This window comes from Scomber scombrus, chromosome 18 (genome assembly GCF_963691925.1).
Source record: "Scomber scombrus chromosome 18, fScoSco1.1, whole genome shotgun sequence".
NCBI lineage: Eukaryota > Metazoa > Chordata > Actinopteri > Scombriformes > Scombridae > Scomber > Scomber scombrus.
The window spans coordinates 599,882-619,419 of NC_084987.1; the positions used below are offsets into that span (position 1 = coordinate 599,882).

Sequence of the window (19,538 nt, forward strand, 5' to 3'; positions counted from 1 at the left end):
ATGGTTTTATTTTAACAGCTTTAATGTTATTAATTTATAATCTTTCCCTCATTAATATTATTATTAGTATTATTGTACACTACAGTAGACCATTCATATGTATTAATATGTCTTGTTGTCATTCAGCAGGTTTAACATTTGGTTTAAACTTTGGTGCCTTCTGATTGGACAGGAACAAAGACTCCAGCTGTTAGTCCCGCCCACTCTGTTTTATTGACAGGTGATTTCACAGAAAATGACCACTGCTCCCACATTCACATTCAGCTCTCAGCAGTCCTTCAGTGTGCAGCATTACCCCCCCCCCCCCCCCCCCCCCCCCCCCCCCCCCCCTCACTGTATGACATCATAAAGTCCCTGCAGGGCGCTCAGTGTTCCCAGCTCAGCGTTTCCAGTTCAGTATTCCCAGCGTTCCCAGTCTCTCTCTGCTGGGATTAAGTCCGTCCAAACACTTTTTTTTATCCAATCAGACGTAGTTCAGTAGTTGCCATGGTGACGCAGTGAGCCTCCTCTTCCTGACATCCATGTTGTTTTGTTGCTTTGGTCAAAGCGCCGCTCGCCTCCAGGATCCTGAAGCAGAGGACTTCCTGTCTGTCTGCACCAATAAGAGCTCTGAAATTAAACATGAAGGGTGAGGGGGGCGGAGGGGGGGGTTGACTGATGCTGATTTATTTTGCTGATGTCATTGATGATGTCATTGATGATTTATTGTTAATCAGAGAAACAAAGAAATCATTGTAGAAAAATAACTGATGTTTTAAAGTCATTCAGTTTATCTGTGAATAATATTATCTTTAACAACTTTTTAACCTTCTTTACAACGACGAAGCTCAACCAGCCACTTCCTGTCATTCACAATGATGTGATGGTTTTATTGGTCTGGCCCACATGAGATCAGATTGGACTGTTTGACCCCCCCCCCCCCCCCGTAATAACGGCCGATAACGTAATAACGTCCGATAACGTAATACAGCCGATAACGTAATACGGCCGATAACGTAATAACGGCCGATAACGTAATACAGCCGATAACGTAATACGGCCGCTAACGTAATACGGCCGCTAACGTATTAATGGCCGCTAACGTATTAACGGCCGCTAACGTAATACGGCCGATAACGTAATAACGGCCGATAACGTAATACAGCCGATAACGTATTAACGGCCGATAACGTAATACAGCCGATAACGTAATACGGCCGCTAACGTAATACGGCCGATAACGTATTAATGGCCGCTAACGTATTAACGGCCGCTAACGTAATACAGCCGATAACGTAATACAGCCGATAACGTAATACAGCCGATAACGTAATAACACCCGATAACGTAATACAGCCGATAACGTATTAACGGCCGATAACATAACGTCCGATAACGTAATACAGCCGATAACATATTAACGGCCGATAACGTATTAACGGCCGCTAACGTAATACAGCCGATAACTGTATAACGTTATATGTATAACTTCTTGTTTTAGTAACATAATAAGTTACGTAATAAGTTATTACGTTATCGGCCTGGTTAAAACAACAACTGGAGCCGATAACGTAATAATTCACTAATATCACTTTACTGAAGTTTTAGTTATTGGATGTAAAGTTTCACACTTCCATCGTTCTACGTTATCGGCACAAAGTTATTACACGTTAGCGGTTCAGGAACTTTATTACGATAAAAAACAGGCAAGCTAACCTCTGACAGCGATGATGATGATGATGATGATGATGATGGTGATCGGTGCCGGAGCTTTCAGTCAGCGTCATGGTCATTAAACTTTCTTCCTTCTTGGAGGGAAATCTCATCTTTTTTGGAGTTTTAAATAAAGTCCGAACTTTTGAAGAAAAAACTTGAAAAACTGAATTTTCAATAAAAGATAAAAGTTCTGTTTTATCCTCAAATCTAAAATAATTCATTCTGGTTTTATTCTCATTATTATTTTTTATTTCTTTTCTCACCATCAGCTGTTTGTTTGTTTTTTTGGAGGTTGAATGACGGTTGATGGTCACATGACATCACAGCTAAAAGTCAGTAAGTGGATCTTTGAGTTCAGTGTGTGTTTAAAGGATCCTGGTTGCCGCGGCGACACTCTTCGCTCTTTGTTTTTGTCTTTACAGCTTTAATATTTTTATTTTTTATAAGTCCAGCTGCTCAGCGATGACATCACAAGAGAGGCGGAGTCTCCACATCCCCATGCCCCTCCCCCCCAAACACGTTGAGCCAATCAGAGAGCCCCGCTGGAGGAGGGTGGATCATCTGAAACCCGCTCGGAGGAAGCTGATTGGCTGCAGAGTCCAGAAGAAGAGAAAGAAAAAAACTGAAAGAAAGAAGAAAAAGAAACGTTGATTTATTGATTTTATTAAATTAATCAGCTGCTCAGGTCTGAACCGATCATTACTAATCAATTAATCAAAGTTATTTTCTAACACAATAAAACATTAATTAAACTAATAACTACAGATGATTTTAACTGATGTTTCTACTACGGTCAGTGTTTCCCACAGTTTCATAGTGAGCTGAACACATCTGTACTCTCCTAAATGTACGTTAGCTCAGTTCTTCTGGCAGCAGGAAGCAGGACAGACCTCCACTCTGCTGCAGAGTGAGGCGATGTGACCGCTCTCCATCATAACTATAACTCCTTTTTTACAGTTTATTTCTGGTAAATTTACAAATTTACAAGTTTCTTCTTGAAATCTCTAATACGCCGTCATATTATCAGATTAATTTCATTTTATTTATTTTTTAATGTCATTTTTTTGACAGGAAAAAGTCCAAGTTCTCTGATTGAGCTAGTTAATGTGAATATTTGGTTTCTTTCAGACACATTTGAGGACGTCAGCTTTAAGAAGCACTGATCAATAGTTTATGGATCAAACAGCTAATCAATAATATCTGCAGCTCTCACGTGATGGTCGGAGGCTCCGCTGCTACGTCTGAGACCCGACGCCCGGTTGGCTGCTGGGCTCGGACCCTCGCGTCGCTCCTCGCTCCTTCAGCACCGGGCTGATCTCCTCCTCAGGGTCGTAGTAATAAAACTTCCTCAGATACGCGATCAGAGGCCTGAAAAAGAAACATGAGAAAGAAGAGAAGATTAAAGAAGAGAAGATTAAGAGGTAGGGGGTCAGTGGGGGGCAGTAGGAGTCAGTGGGGGCCAGTGGGAGTCAGTGGGGATTAGTGGGAGTCAGTGGGGATCAGTGGGAGTCAGTGGGGGTCAGTGGGGGTCAGTGGGGATCAGTGGGAGTCAGTGGGGGTCAGTGGGAGCCAGTGGGAGTCAGTGGGAGGCAGTGGGAGGCAGTGAGAGTCAGTGGGAGTCAGTGGGGGTCACAGAGTCAGTGGGAGTCAGTGGGAGTCAGTGGGAGTCAGTGGGAGTCAGTGAGAGTCAGTAGGAGTCAGTGGGAGTCAGTGGGATTCAGTGAGAGTCAGTGAGAGTCAGTGGGAGTCAGTGAGAGTCAGTGAGAGTCAGTGGGATTCAGTGAGAGTCAGTGAGAGTCAGTGGGAGTCAGTGGGAGTCAGTGGGGGTCAGTGAGAGGCAGTGGGGATCAGTGGGGGTCAGTGGGGGTCACAGAGTCAGTGGGAGTCAGTGGGAGTCAGTGGGAGGCAGTGGGAGGCAGTGGGAGTCAGTGGGAGTCAGTGGGGATCAGTGAGAGTCAGTGGGAGTCAGTGAGAGTCAGTGAGAGTCAGTGGGGGTCAGTGGGGGTCAGTGAGAGTCAGTGAGAGTCAGTGAGAGTCAGTGGGAGTCAGTGGAAATCAGTGGGAGTCAGTGGGAGTCAGTGGGAGTCAGTGGGAGTCAGTGGGAGTCAGTGAGAGTCAGTGGGAGTCAGTGGGAGTCAGTGGAGGTCAGTGAGAGTCAGTGGGAGTCAGTGGGAGTCAGTGGGAGTCAGTGGGGGTCAGTGAGAGGCAGTGGAAATCAGTGGGAGTCAGTGGGAGTCAGTGGGAGTCAGTGAGAGTCAGTGGGAGTCAGTGGAGGTCAGTGGAGGTCAGTGGAGGTCAGTGAGAGTCAGTGGGAGTCAGTGGGAGTCAGTGAGAGTCAGTGGGAGTCAGTGAGAGTCAGTGGAAATCAGTGGGAGTCAGTGGGAGTCAGTGGGAGTCAGTGAGAGTCAGTGGGAGTCAGTGGGAGTCAGTGAGAGTCAGTGGGAGTCAGTGGGAGTCAGTGGAGGTCAGTGAGAGTCAGTGGGGGTCAGTGAGAGTCAGTGAGGGTCAGTGGGGGTCAGTGAGAGTCAGTGGGAGTCAGTGGGAGTCAGTGAGAGTCAGTGAGGGTCAGTGGGGGTCAGTGAGAGTCAGTGGGAGTCAGTGGGAGTCAGTGGGAGTCAGTGAGAGTCAGTGGGAGTCAGTGGGAGTCAGTGAGAGTCAGTGAGAGTCAGTGTGAGTCAGTAGGGGTCAGTGGGTGACGGGGGGGGGGGGGGTCTTACGTGGGCAGAGGCAGCTCCTGGATGTGGTCTATCCGGACCAGCTGTCGGATGCAGAAGCGACAGAGATGCTGCAGAGATTTAACGCTGCTGAACCTGGAGACCGGATACAGGAGCTGGACCGGAGTCGGAGGAAGACCTGAAATAATTATAACAGGTTCATACACAGACAGACAGGTGGAGACAGACAGGTGGAGACAGACAGGAGACAGACAGACAGGTGGAGACAGACAGGAGGAGACAGACAGGTGGAAACAGACAGACAGGTGGAAACAGACAGACAGGTGGAAACAGACAGACAGGTGGAGACAGACAGACAGGTGGAGACAGACAGGTGGAGAAAGAAGGACAGGTAGAGACAGACAGGTAGAGACAGACAGACAGAAGGGTGGAGACAGACAGGTGGAGACAAACAGACAGGTGGAGACAGAGGGACAGGTGGAGACAGACAGGTGGAGACAGACAGACAGACAGGTGGAGACAGACAGACAGGTGGAGACAGACAGGTGGAGACAGACAGGTAGAGACTGACAGACAGACAGACAGACAGACAGGTGGAGACAGACTGACAGGTGAGGACAGACAGACAGGTGGAGACAGACAGAAAGGTGAGGACAGACAGACAGGTGGAGACAGACAGACAGACAGGTGGAGACAGACAGACAGGTTACCGGGGACTCTGGAGCGCAGGAAGTAGAGGAACTTCCCGTTCTTGGAGTGCATGATGGCTCTCTCTATGAACTCAACCACAGAGTGACAACGGTCCTCAAACTTAGGATGACACCACAGACTGAAGGTTCCTGCAGAGAGACGCACTGTTACTGTGTGTGTGTATGTGTGTGTCTCTGTGTGTGTGTGTGTGTGTGTGTGTGTGTGTGTGTGTGTCTCTGTGTGTGTGTGTGTGTGTGTGTGTGTGTGTCTCTGTGTGTGTGTGTGTGTGTGTGTGTGTGTCTCTGTGTGTGTGTGTGTTACCTCTGTAGTGCTCCATGCGTTTGTGGTGTGTGTGTGTGTGTGTGTGTGTGTGTGTGTGTGTGTGTTACCTCTGTAGTGCTCCATGCGTGTGTGGTGTGTGACTCCCTGCGATCTGAAGCTCAGGCTCAGGATGTATCTCGGGTCTGAACTGTCTCGAACCAGAAAAGATCCGTCTGGTTTCCCCTTCAGCTTCATCTCTGCATCCTCCCAGTTCATTGGTCCCCAGTACCAGCCACACTACACACACACACACAGAGAGACAACACACACACACACACACACACACACACACACACACACACGCGTACACAGAGACACACACAGACGCACACACAGACACACAGAGAAAAACACACATATCAATATGAGCTGATTCAGTTACTGATGAAGTTGTGTTTGGGTGCTAGGTGGTGTTTGGGTGCTGGGTGGGTGATGGGTGCTGGGTGTTGTTTGGGTGCTGGGTGGTGTTTGGGTGGTGTTTGGGTGATGGGTGCTGGGTGGTGTTTGGGTGCTGGGTGGTGTTTGGGTGGTGTGTGGTGTTTGGGTGGTGTTTGGGTGCTAGGTGGTGTTTGGGTGCTAGGTGGTGTTTGGGTGATGGGTGCTGGGTGGTGTTTGGGTGCTGGGTGGTGTTTGGGTGCTAGGTGGTGTTTGGGTGCTGGGTGGTGTTTGGGTGATGGGTGGTGTTTGGGTGCTAGGTGGTGTTTGGGTGCTGGGTGGTGTTTGGGTGATGGGTGCTGGGTGGTGTTTGGGTGCTGGGTGGTGTTTGGGTGGTGTGTGGTGTTTGGGTGGTGTTTGGGTGCTGGGTGGTGTTTGGGTGATGGGTGCTGGGTGGTGTTTGGGTGATGGGTGCTGGGTGGTGTTTGGGTGCTGGGTGGTGTTTGGGTGGTGTGTGGTGTTTGGGTGGTGTTTGGGTGCTAGGTGGTGTTTGGGTGCTAGGTGGTGTTTGGGTGATGGGTGCTGGGTGGTGTTTGGGTGCTGGGTGGTGTTTGGGTGCTAGGTGGTCTTTGGGTGCTAGGTGGTGTTTGGGTGATGGGTGCTGGGTGGTGTTTGGGTGCTGGGTGGTGTTTGGGTGCTAGGTGGTGTTTGGGTGGTGTTCTACCTTCTCCAGCTCTCGCAGGCTGGTGGCGAAGCTGTTGGCGTCGGGGAGGCTGAGGGGGCAGCGGGGGACGAGTCGGGGGGGAAGGTGCTGACCGTCAGGACGCAGCGGGATCGGCCTCGGTAACCCTCGCAGGAAGGTGTCTGACATCACAGAGTTATTACATCATCATCATCATCACCATGGAGACAGATACACACAGTACTGTATCTGTGTGTGTGTATGTGTGTGTGTGTGTGTGTGTGTGTGTATGTGTGTGTGTGTGTGTATCTGTGTGTGTGTGTGTATCTGTGTGTGTGTGTGTATCTGTGTGTGTGTGTATGTGTGTGTGTGTATCTGTGTGTGTATGTGTGTGTGTGTATGTGTGTGTGTGTGTGTGTGTGTGTGTGTGTGTGTATCTGTGTGTGCGTGTGTATGTGTGTGTGTGTATCTGTGTGTGTGTGTGTGTATGTGTGTGTGTGTATGTGTGTGTGTGTATGTGTGTGTGTGTGTGTGTGTGTGTGTGTTTTACCGTTGAGGCTCAGGCTGTGCTGGATGGTGCTGAGGGAGGGGGGCAGAGCCAGCGGTCGGGGGGGCAGAGACTGCATGGAGGCCCCCACACTGCGCTCCAGGAAGGGACCCTGCTGCTGAGGAGGACCACCGAAATCATCTGGACCACAAGAGACAGAAAAACAGAGACGGGTCACACCTAAGATACACCTGAGACACCTGAGATATTAAAAATTAATAAATATTAAATTATTTTATGTGATTCATGGATTAATGGAAAAATGAACAGATTATTAAAATAATGATTAGTAACATCCTGGAGGACTGACAGGACAAGAGAAGAAGAAACAAACTACAAACAGTCACAGAAGAAGAAGAAGAAGAAGAAAGCAGGAAGTACCGAGCAGACTGAGGCTCCGTCTGGGAGGAGGGGGAGGGGTGGGGGGGTGGAGACAGTTCCCCCACCCTCCGAGAAATATCCACATCTACCAGAGACACCGTCTCACCTGGACACACACACACACACACACACACACACAGACAGACACACACACACACACGCAGAGAGACACACACACACAGACAGACAGAGACACACACACACACACACACACGCAGAGAGACACACACACACAGAGACACACACACGCAGACAGACAGAGACACACACACACACACACACACACACGCAGACACACACACACGCAGAGACACACACACAGCACAGGAAGTCAAAGCAGAGTATTTGTTAGTGTTCAGGTTAAAAAGCAGAGAAGACGAAAAGAAATGAATTAAAGGTCCGTCCACACTGACGACTAGAACTATGACTCTCAGTGTAACACTAGAACTATGACTCTCAGTATAACACTAGAACTATGACTCTCAGTGTAACACTAGAACTATGACTCTCAGTGTAACACTAGAACTATGACTCTCAGTGTAACACTAGAACTATGACTCAGTATAACACTAGAACTATGACTCTCAGTGTAACACTAGAACTATGACTCAGTATAACACTAGAACTATGACTCAGTATAACACTAGAACTATGACTCTCAGTATAACACTAGAACTATGACTCAGTATAACACTAGAACTATGACTCTCAGTATAACACTAGAACTATGACTCAGTGTAACACTAGAACTATGACTCTCAGTGTAACACTAGAACTATGACTCTCAGTGTAACACTAGAACTATGACTCTCAGTATAACACTAGAACTATGACTCTCAGTGTAACACTAGAACTATGACTCTCAGTGTAACACTAGAACTATGACTCAGTATAACACTAGAACTATGACTCTCAGTATAACACTAGAACTATGACTCGGTATAACACTAGAACTATGACTCTCAGTATAACACTAGAACTATGACTCAGTGCAACACTAGAACTATGACTCAGTGTAACACTAGAACTATGACTCTCAGTATAACACTAGAACTATGACTCAGTATAACACTAGAACTATGACTCAGTATAACACTAGAACTATGACTCAGTGTAACACTAGAACTATGACTCTCAGTGTAACACTAGAACTATGACTCAGTATAACACTAGAACTATGACTCTCAGTATAACACTAGAACTATGACTCAGTATAACACTAGAACTATGACTCAGTATAACACTAGAACTATGACTCGGTATAACACTAGAACTATGACTCTCAGTGTAACACTAGAACTATGACTCAGTATAACACTAGAACTATGACTCAGTGTAACACTAGAACTATGACTCTCAGTATAACACTAGAACTATGACTCAGTATAACACTAGAACTATGACTCAGTGTAACACTAGAACTATGACTCTCAGTATAACACTAGAACTATGACTCTCAGTGTAACACTAGAACTATGACTCTCAGTGTAACACTAGAACTATGACTCAGTGTAACACTAGAACTATGACTCTCAGTGTAACACTAGAACTATGACTCTCAGTGTAACACTAGAACTATGACTCAGTGTAACACTAGAACTATGACTCTCAGTGTAACACTAGAACTATGACTCTCAGTGTAACACTAGAACTATGACTCAGTGTAACACTAGAACTATGACTCTCAGTGTAACACTAGAACTATGACTCTCAGTGTAACACTAGAACTATGACTCAGTGTAACACTAGAACTATGACTCTCAGTAACACTAGAACTATGACTCTCAGTGTAACACTAGAACTATGACTCTCAGTATAACACTAGAACTATGACTCTCAGTGTAACACTAGAACTATGACTCTCAGTATAACACTAGAACTATGACTCTCAGTATAACACTAGAACTATGACTCTCAGTATAACACTAGAACTATGACTCTCAGTGTAACACTAGAACTATGACTCTCAGTGTAACACTAGAACTATGACTCTCAGTGTAACACTAGAACTATGACTCTCAGTGTAACACTAGAACTATGACTCTCAGTATAACACTAGAACTATGACTCTCAGTATAACACTAGAACTATGACTCTCAGTGTAACACTAGAACTATGACTCTCAGTGTAACACTAGAACTATGACTCAGTGTAACACTAGAACTATGACTCTCAGTATAACACTAGAACTATGACTCATTGTAACACTAGAACTATGACTCAGTATAACACTAGAACTATGACTCTCAGTGTAACACTAGAACTATGACTCTCAGTATAACACTAGAACTATGACTCTCAGTGTAACACTAGAACTATGACTCTCAGTGTAACACTAGAACTATGACTCTCAGTATAACACTAGAACTATGACTCAGTATAACTAGAACTATGACTCTCAGTATAACACTAGAACTATGACTCTCAGTGTAACACTAGAACTATGACTCTCAGTATAACACTAGAACTATGACTCAGTGTAACACTAGAACTATGACTCAGTGTAACACTAGAACTATGACTCTCAGTGTAACACTAGAACTATGACTCTCAGTATAACACTAGAACTATGACTCTCAGTATAACACTAGAACTATGACTCTCAGTGTAACACTAGAACTATGACTCAGTATAACACTAGAACTATGACTCTCAGTATAACACTAGAACTATGACTCTCAGTATAACACTAGAACTATGACTCTCAGTGTAACACTAGAACTATGACTCAGTGTAACACTAGAACTATGACTCAGTATAACACTAGAACTATGACTCTCAGTATAACACTAGAACTATGACTCAGTGCAACACTAGAACTATGACTCTCAGTGTAACACTAGAACTATGACTCTCAGTGTAACACTAGAACTATGACTCTCAGTGTAACACTAGAACTATGACTCTCAGTATAACACTAGAACTATGACTCAGTATAACACTAGAACTATGACTCTCAGTATAACACTAGAACTATGACTGTCAGTGTAACACTAGAACTATGACTCAGTGTAACACTAGAACTATGACTCAGTGTAACACTAGAACTATGACTCTCAGTATAACACTAGAACTATGACTCAGTATAACACTAGAACTATGACTCTCAGTATAACACTAGAACTATGACTCTCAGTATAACACTAGAACTATGACTCTCAGTGTAACACTAGAACTATGACTCTCAGTGTAACACTAGAACTATGACTCTCAGTGTAACACTAGAACTATGACTCTCAGTACAACACTAGAACTATGACTCAGTGTAACACTAGAACTATGACTCAGTGTAACACTAGAACTATGACTCTCAGTATAACACTAGAACTATGACTCTCAGTGTAACACTAGAACTATGACTCAGTGTAACACTAGAACTATGACTCTCAGTATAACACTAGAACTATGACTCTCAGTATAACACTAGAACTATGACTCAGTGTAACACTAGAACTATGACTCTCAGTGTAACACTAGAACTATGACTCAGTATAACACTAGAACTATGACTCTCAGTATAACACTAGAACTATGACTCTCAGTATAACACTAGAACTATGACTCAGTATAACACTAGAACTATGACTCAGTGTAACACTAGAACTATGACTCTCAGTATAACACTAGAACTATGACTCTCAGTATAACACTAGAACTATGACTCAGTATAACTAGAACTATGACTCTCAGTATAACACTAGAACTATGACTCAGTATAACACTAGAACTATGACTCAGTGTAACACTAGAACTATGACTCTCAGTATAACACTAGAACTATGACTCTCAGTATAACACTAGAACTATGACTCAGTGTAACACTAGAACTATGACTCTCAGTATAACACTAGAACTATGACTCTCAGTGTAACACTAGAACTATGACTCTCAGTGTAACACTAGAACTATGACTCTCAGTGTAACACTAGAACTATGACTCTCAGTATAACACTAGAACTATGACTCAGTATAACACTAGAACTATGACTCAGTATAACACTAGAACTATGACTCTCAGTGTAACACTAGAACTATGACTCTCAGTGTAACACTAGAACTATGACTCAGTATAACACTAGAACTATGACTCTCAGTGTAACACTAGAACTATGACTCAGTATAACACTAGAACTATGACTCTCAGTATAACACTAGAACTATGACTCAGTGTAACACTAGAACTATGACTCAGTATAACACTAGAACTATGACTCAGTATAACACTAGAACTATGACTCAGTATAACACTAGAACTATGACTCTCAGTGTAACACTAGAACTATGACTCTCAGTGTAACACTAGAACTATGACTCTCAGTGTAACACTAGAACTATGACTCTCAGTGTAACACTAGAACTATGACTCTCAGTATAACACTAGAACTATGACTCTCAGTATAACACTAGAACTATGACTCTCAGTGTAACACTAGAACTATGACTCTCAGTGTAACACTAGAACTATGACTCAGTGTAACACTAGAACTATGACTCTCAGTATAACACTAGAACTATGACTCTCAGTATAACACTAGAACTATGACTCTCAGTGTAACACTAGAACTATGACTCAGTGTAACACTAGAACTATGACTCTCAGTGTAACACTAGAACTATGACTCAGTGTAACACTAGAACTATGACTCAGTATAACACTAGAACTATGACTCTCAGTGTAACACTAGAACTATGACTCTCAGTATAACACTAGAACTATGACTCTCAGTATAACACTAGAACTATGACTCAGTGTAACACTAGAACTATGACTCTCAGTGTAACACTAGAACTATGACTCAGTATAACACTAGAACTATGACTCTCAGTATAACACTAGAACTATGACTCAGTGTAACACTAGAACTATGACTCAGTATAACACTAGAACTATGACTCAGTATAACACTAGAACTATGACTCAGTATAACACTAGAACTATGACTCTCAGTGTAACACTAGAACTATGACTCTCAGTGTAACACTAGAACTATGACTCTCAGTGTAACACTAGAACTATGACTCTCAGTGTAACACTAGAACTATGACTCTCAGTATAACACTAGAACTATGACTCTCAGTATAACACTAGAACTATGACTCTCAGTGTAACACTAGAACTATGACTCTCAGTGTAACACTAGAACTATGACTCAGTGTAACACTAGAACTATGACTCTCAGTATAACACTAGAACTATGACTCTCAGTATAACACTAGAACTATGACTCTCAGTGTAACACTAGAACTATGACTCAGTGTAACACTAGAACTATGACTCTCAGTGTAACACTAGAACTATGACTCAGTGTAACACTAGAACTATGACTCAGTATAACACTAGAACTATGACTCTCAGTGTAACACTAGAACTATGACTCTCAGTATAACACTAGAACTATGACTCTCAGTATAACACTAGAACTATGACTCAGTGTAACACTAGAACTATGACTCTCAGTGTAACACTAGAACTATGACTCAGTATAACACTAGAACTATGACTCTCAGTATAACACTAGAACTATGACTCTCAGTATAACACTAGAACTATGACTCAGTATAACACTAGAACTATGACTCAGTGTAACACTAGAACTATGACTCTCAGTATAACACTAGAACTATGACTCTCAGTATAACACTAGAACTATGACTCAGTATAACTAGAACTATGACTCTCAGTATAACACTAGAACTATGACTCAGTATAACACTAGAACTATGACTCAGTGTAACACTAGAACTATGACTCTCAGTATAACACTAGAACTATGACTCTCAGTATAACACTAGAACTATGACTCAGTGTAACACTAGAACTATGACTCTCAGTATAACACTAGAACTATGACTCTCAGTGTAACACTAGAACTATGACTCTCAGTGTAACACTAGAACTATGACTCTCAGTGTAACACTAGAACTATGACTCTCAGTATAACACTAGAACTATGACTCAGTATAACACTAGAACTATGACTCAGTATAACACTAGAACTATGACTCTCAGTGTAACACTAGAACTATGACTCTCAGTGTAACACTAGAACTATGACTCAGTATAACACTAGAACTATGACTCTCAGTGTAACACTAGAACTATGACTCAGTATAACACTAGAACTATGACTCTCAGTATAACACTAGAACTATGACTCAGTGTAACACTAGAACTATGACTCAGTATAACACTAGAACTATGACTCAGTATAACACTAGAACTATGACTCAGTATAACACTAGAACTATGACTCTCAGTGTAACACTAGAACTATGACTCTCAGTGTAACACTAGAACTATGACTCTCAGTGTAACACTAGAACTATGACTCTCAGTGTAACACTAGAACTATGACTCTCAGTATAACACTAGAACTATGACTCTCAGTATAACACTAGAACTATGACTCTCAGTGTAACACTAGAACTATGACTCTCAGTGTAACACTAGAACTATGACTCAGTGTAACACTAGAACTATGACTCTCAGTATAACACTAGAACTATGACTCTCAGTATAACACTAGAACTATGACTCTCAGTGTAACACTAGAACTATGACTCAGTGTAACACTAGAACTATGACTCTCAGTGTAACACTAGAACTATGACTCAGTGTAACACTAGAACTATGACTCAGTATAACACTAGAACTATGACTCTCAGTGTAACACTAGAACTATGACTCTCAGTATAACACTAGAACTATGACTCTCAGTATAACACTAGAACTATGACTCTCAGTGTAACACTAGAACTATGACTCTCAGTATAACACTAGAACTATGACTCAGTATAACTAGAACTATGACTCTCAGTGTAACACTAGAACTATGACTCTCAGTTTAACACTAGAACTATGACTCAGTGTAACACTAGAACTATGACTCTCGGTGTAACACTAGAACTATGACTCTCAGTATAACACTAGAACTATGACTCTCAGTGTAACACTAGAACTATGACTCAGTGTAACACTAGAACTATGACTCAGTATAACACTAGAACTATGACTCTCAGTGTAACACTAGAACTATGACTCTCAGTATAACACTAGAACTATGACTCTCAGTATAACACTAGAACTATGACTCTCAGTGTAACACTAGAACTATGACTCTCAGTATAACACTAGAACTATGACTCAGTATAACTAGAACTATGACTCTCAGTGTAACACTAGAACTATGACTCTCAGTATAACACTAGAACTATGACTCAGTGTAACACTAGAACTATGACTCAGTGTAACACTAGAACTATGACTCTCAGTGTAACACTAGAACTATGACTCTCAGTATAACACTAGAACTATGACTCTCAGTATAACACTAGAACTATGACTCTCAGTGTAACACTAGAACTATGACTCAGTATAACACTAGAACTATGACTCTCAGTATAACACTAGAACTATGACTCTCAGTGTAACACTAGAACTATGACTCTCAGTGTAACACTAGAACTATGACTCTCAGTGTAACACTAGAACTATGACTCAGTGTAACACTAGAACTATGACTCAGTATAACACTAGAACTATGACTCTCAGTATAACACTAGAACTATGACTCAGTGCAACACTAGAACTATGACTCTCAGTGTAACACTAGAACTATGACTCTCAGTGTAACACTAGAACTATGACTCTCAGTGTAACACTAGAACTATGACTCTCAGTATAACACTAGAACTATGACTCAGTATAACACTAGAACTATGACTCTCAGTATAACACTAGAACTATGACTCAGTGTAACACTAGAACTATGACTCAGTGTAACACTAGAACTATGACTCTCAGTATAACACTAGAACTATGACTCAGTATAACATTAGAACTATGACTCTCAGTATAACACTAGAACTATGACTCAGTGTAACACTAGAACTATGACTCTCAGTGTAACACTAGAACTATGACTCTCAGTGTAACACTAGAACTATGACTCTCAGTGTAACACTAGAACTATGACTCTCAGTACAACACTAGAACTATGACTCAGTGTAACACTAGAACTATGACTCAGTGTAACACTAGAACTATGACTCTCAGTATAACACTAGAACTATGACTCTCAGTGTAACACTAGAACTATGACTCAGTGTAACACTAGAACTATGACTCTCAGTGTAACACTAGAACTATGACTCAGTGTAACACTAGAACTATGACTCTCAGTATAACACTAGAACTATGACTCTCAGTGTAACACTAGAACTATGACTCTCAGTGTAACACTAGAACTATGACTCTCAGTGTAACACTAGAACTATGACTCTCAGTATAACACTAGAACTATGACTCTCAGTATAACACTAGAACTATGACTCAGTATAACACTAGAACTATGACTCAGTATAACACTAGAACTATGACTCTCAGTGTAACACTAGAACTATGACTCAGTATAACACTAGAACTATGACTCTCAGTATAACACTAGAACTATGACTCTCAGTATAACACTAGAACTATGACTCTCAGTATAACACTAGAACTATGACTCAGTATAACACTAGAACTATGACTCTCAGTGTAACACTAGAACTATGACTCAGTATAACACTAGAACTATGACTCTCAGTATAACACTAGAACTATGACTCTCAGTGTAACACTAGAACTATGACTCAGTGTAACACTAGAACTATGACTCAGTATAACACTAGAACTATGACTCAGTGTAACACTAGAACTATGACTCAGTATAACACTAGAACTATGACTCTCAGTATAACACTAGAACTATGACTCTCAGTATAACACTAGAACTATGACTCAGTATAACACTAGAACTATGACTCTCAGTGTAACACTAGAACTATGACTCAGTATAACACTAGAACTATGACTCAGTGTAACACTAGAACTATGACTCTCAGTGTAACACTAGAACTATGACTCAGTATAACACTAGAACTATGACTCTCAGTATAACACTAGAACTATGACTCTCAGTGTAACACTAGAACTATGACTCTCAGTGTAACACTAGAACTATGACTCTCAGTATAACACTAGAACTATGACTCTCAGTATAACACTAGAACTATGACTCAGTATAACACTAGAACTATGAGCTGTTACTGCTGTTTGTTGTGTATAACATAACATAACATGACATAATATAATAATTATTCACATCATAATAGAGAACAAAGTTCCAGCATCTTTAAATAATAAAGAGAGACACACCTCTGAATCTGTGCTGAGAGAGCAAAGCTGCATTATAATAAATATAATAAATAAATATATAATAAATAATTAAGATGATATTTGATATAGTTTTCAGTGTGGACTTTACATTATAAATAAAGATTATATTAAGTGTCACACACACAGTCTCACACACACACACAGTCTCACACACACACACACACACACAGTCTCACAGTATCACACACACACACACACGTGTTCTTACCGGTGAAAGCAGGAGTGAACGGCACCGGAGAGAAGGCACTGTGAGGTCTGGATACCTGCAGCCTGATGAAGAAACACACCATCATCATCATCATCACCATCATCATCACCATCATCATCACCACCATCATCATCATCACCACCACCATCATCATCATCATCATCATCATCATCACCACCACCATCATCATCATCACCATCACCACCACCATCATCACCACCATCATCATCACCATTATCATCATCATCACCATCACTATCATCATCACCATCATCATCACCACCATCATCATCATCACCACTATCATCATCACCATCATCACCATCACCATTATCATCATCATCACCATCACCACCATCATCATCATCATCACTATCATCATCAACATCATCACCATCACCACCATCATCATCATCACCACCACCATCATCATCATCATCACTATCATCATCAACATCATCACCATCACCACCATCATCATCATCATCATCACCACCATCATCATCACCACCATCACCATCACCACCATCATCATCACCATCATCATCACCATCATCATCATCACTATCATCATTACCATCACCATCATCACTGATTGATGATGTATTGATCAGATTGATCAGATTGATCCGGTGTACCTGGCGCTGTCGGGCTCCGTGTTGCTGCAGCTCGACCCCCACACGTCCAGCAGGCTTCCCCCAGACGAGGTGGACGAGCTCAGCGACGGCCGCTTGTCCAGACCCCCCCCCGGACCCCCGCTGGAGCTCTTGGTTCTGAACAGCTTGCTGAGTCGGACCTTCAGGGACCCCCCCTTCCTGGACTTGCCCCGCGGCGTCTTCTCCCCCCCCCCTTGCCCCTCCAGGACCACCAGGGGCGAGGCGCACCGCCCCCCCGAGGCCACGCCGAGTTTGGGGGTGGTGGCTCGGCTCTGCGGCTGGGACCGGGACTGGTGCTGCGGGGGGGCGTGGGGGGGGAGGAGGACCGGGGGAGGGGGGCTGCTGCTGGTTGGGGGGGGGGACACGGAGTCGCCCAGGACGGCCAGCGAGGACCGGCAGCTCTGGTCCGTGCAGACCCCCGCCTCCTCCGCCAGTCTGTGGACCTGCCGCATCAGACCGCTCAGAGTCCCTGCCCCCCCACAGGACCCCCCTCCGCCCCCCCTGTCCCCTTTCTCATGGCCCCCCCTATCCCCCAGCCCCCCCACCTCCTCAGACCCCAACCCCTCCAGGACCAGCAGGGCGTCGCTGGTCTCGCTGGCGTCCTCGCCCCCCGTCCTCGAGGCCAGGACGCTGTGACAGGAGCAGTGAGGGAGGGGGGGCAGCAGGTCCTCCCCCCCGCCCCCCTCTCCCAGCTGGCCCAGCTTCCGGGCCAGAGCCAGGACCGGGTCCTCCCCCCCGGCCAGGCGGTTCTTACGGGGCTCCAGCAGACCCAGACGCAGGGCCTGGTCCAGCAGGGCGGGGGGCCACTGGGCCACCCGGTCTGTGAGGACCCGGTCTGTGACCCGGTGTCGGTGGCACAGGACCGACCCAGTCTCAGATTCTGGGACGCCCGGATAGTTCTGGGCTCTTAGGACCGGGTGCCACTGGGACAGCTGCAGGGTCTCCTCTGGGGGGGCACAGTGAGGGTTCTGGTCCTTCCCCCCTCCCGGTCCAGGACCGTCTGTTGTGCTACCGGGACCGGGATCCGGTCCTGGTCTCTCCCCTGGGGGGGGCGGCTCCAGCCCACACTCCAGGATCCGGTCTCCGGATCGCAGCAAGTTCTGAAGCACCATCAGCTGGGCTTTGGACCCGGGCCCCCCCGGACCGGGGCCGTGCTGCGGGGGGGGCGGCCGCGGCTCCAGCGGGGCCTCCGGCAGCAGCAGCCCGCCGTCCAGCTCTCCCTTCCCGGGCAGCGGGGAGCTGTAGTGCGGGGAGGCCGAGCCGAGGCCCGGAGAGGCCTTCACCGGCCCGAAGCCTCCGCTCAGCCGGTCCTCCGGTTCCTCCAGCCGGTCATACTCCGCCGCTGACACGAGCCGCATCAGCACGAAGTCCGGAGACGGTTCCTCATTCATCCCGACAGTTACCGGAGCTACCGGGGCTAACGGAGCTAACGGAGCTAAAGCAGCTAACGGGGCTAACGGGGCTACCGGAACCACCGGGTTACCGGGGCTTGCTGCTGCTCCACTAACCGGGCCGCCCGGCGGAGCACCGACCGGCAGCCATCCACAGTGCGGACCGGTTCGTGACGGTAACGGCTCGGTTAGCCGTTAGCCTCCTACCGACTGATCCTCCGGTAAAACAACATGGATGTGATGATGGAGGCGCGCGGGGCGGCTGCGCAGCGGCGGCATCAATAATCGATCAGTGTGATTGATCACGGAGGCGCGTTCACACTGTGAAAACCCGCTGATCACTTCCCGTTACTGGAGGTGTGAGTGTGTGCGCGTGCGTGTGGATCCCCGTAAACAATATTAAACATTGTCTGACCTCATTTAAAGTTTTAACCAAAAACAAGAATTTGAAAACATTTTTATAAAAAAGTTGTTTTTTAAAATATATTTTCTTCATTTAAACATAAACACGGATCAATGACGTCATTTAGTGTCCGCGTGCTTTGATTTAAATTTAAAGGAGTTGAAATGTGAAAATAAAGGTGTTGTGGCGAGCAGGAGGGTGATAGGTGGAGCAGAGGAAATGATCCAATTACCTCAGGTCTCTGAAAGTACTACTTTAGTACCAGGACCTGGTTCCAATTTAACTAAAATGTAT

The 19,538-nt window shown here is 44.5% G+C and overlaps 1 protein-coding gene across 1 annotated transcript; it reads right to left on the minus strand.

The window, feature by feature from the left end:
- Positions 1-337: 337 nt before the first annotated feature.
- Positions 338-19,266, minus strand: LOC134000165 (suppressor of cytokine signaling 7-like). The gene is made up of 10 exons (XM_062439501.1): positions 17,433-19,266; positions 16,795-16,856; positions 6,989-7,126; positions 6,481-6,620; positions 5,450-5,618; positions 5,081-5,209; positions 4,413-4,548; positions 2,909-3,063; positions 1,696-2,317; positions 338-609 (listed from the first exon to the last, which is right to left on the minus strand). Exons 1-8 carry the CDS (start codon positions 18,839-18,841, stop codon positions 2,931-2,933), a joined length of 2,316 nt encoding a protein of 771 aa, XP_062295485.1. The 5' UTR covers positions 18,842-19,266; the 3' UTR covers positions 338-609; positions 1,696-2,317; positions 2,909-2,930.
- Positions 19,267-19,538: the final 272 nt, after the last annotated feature.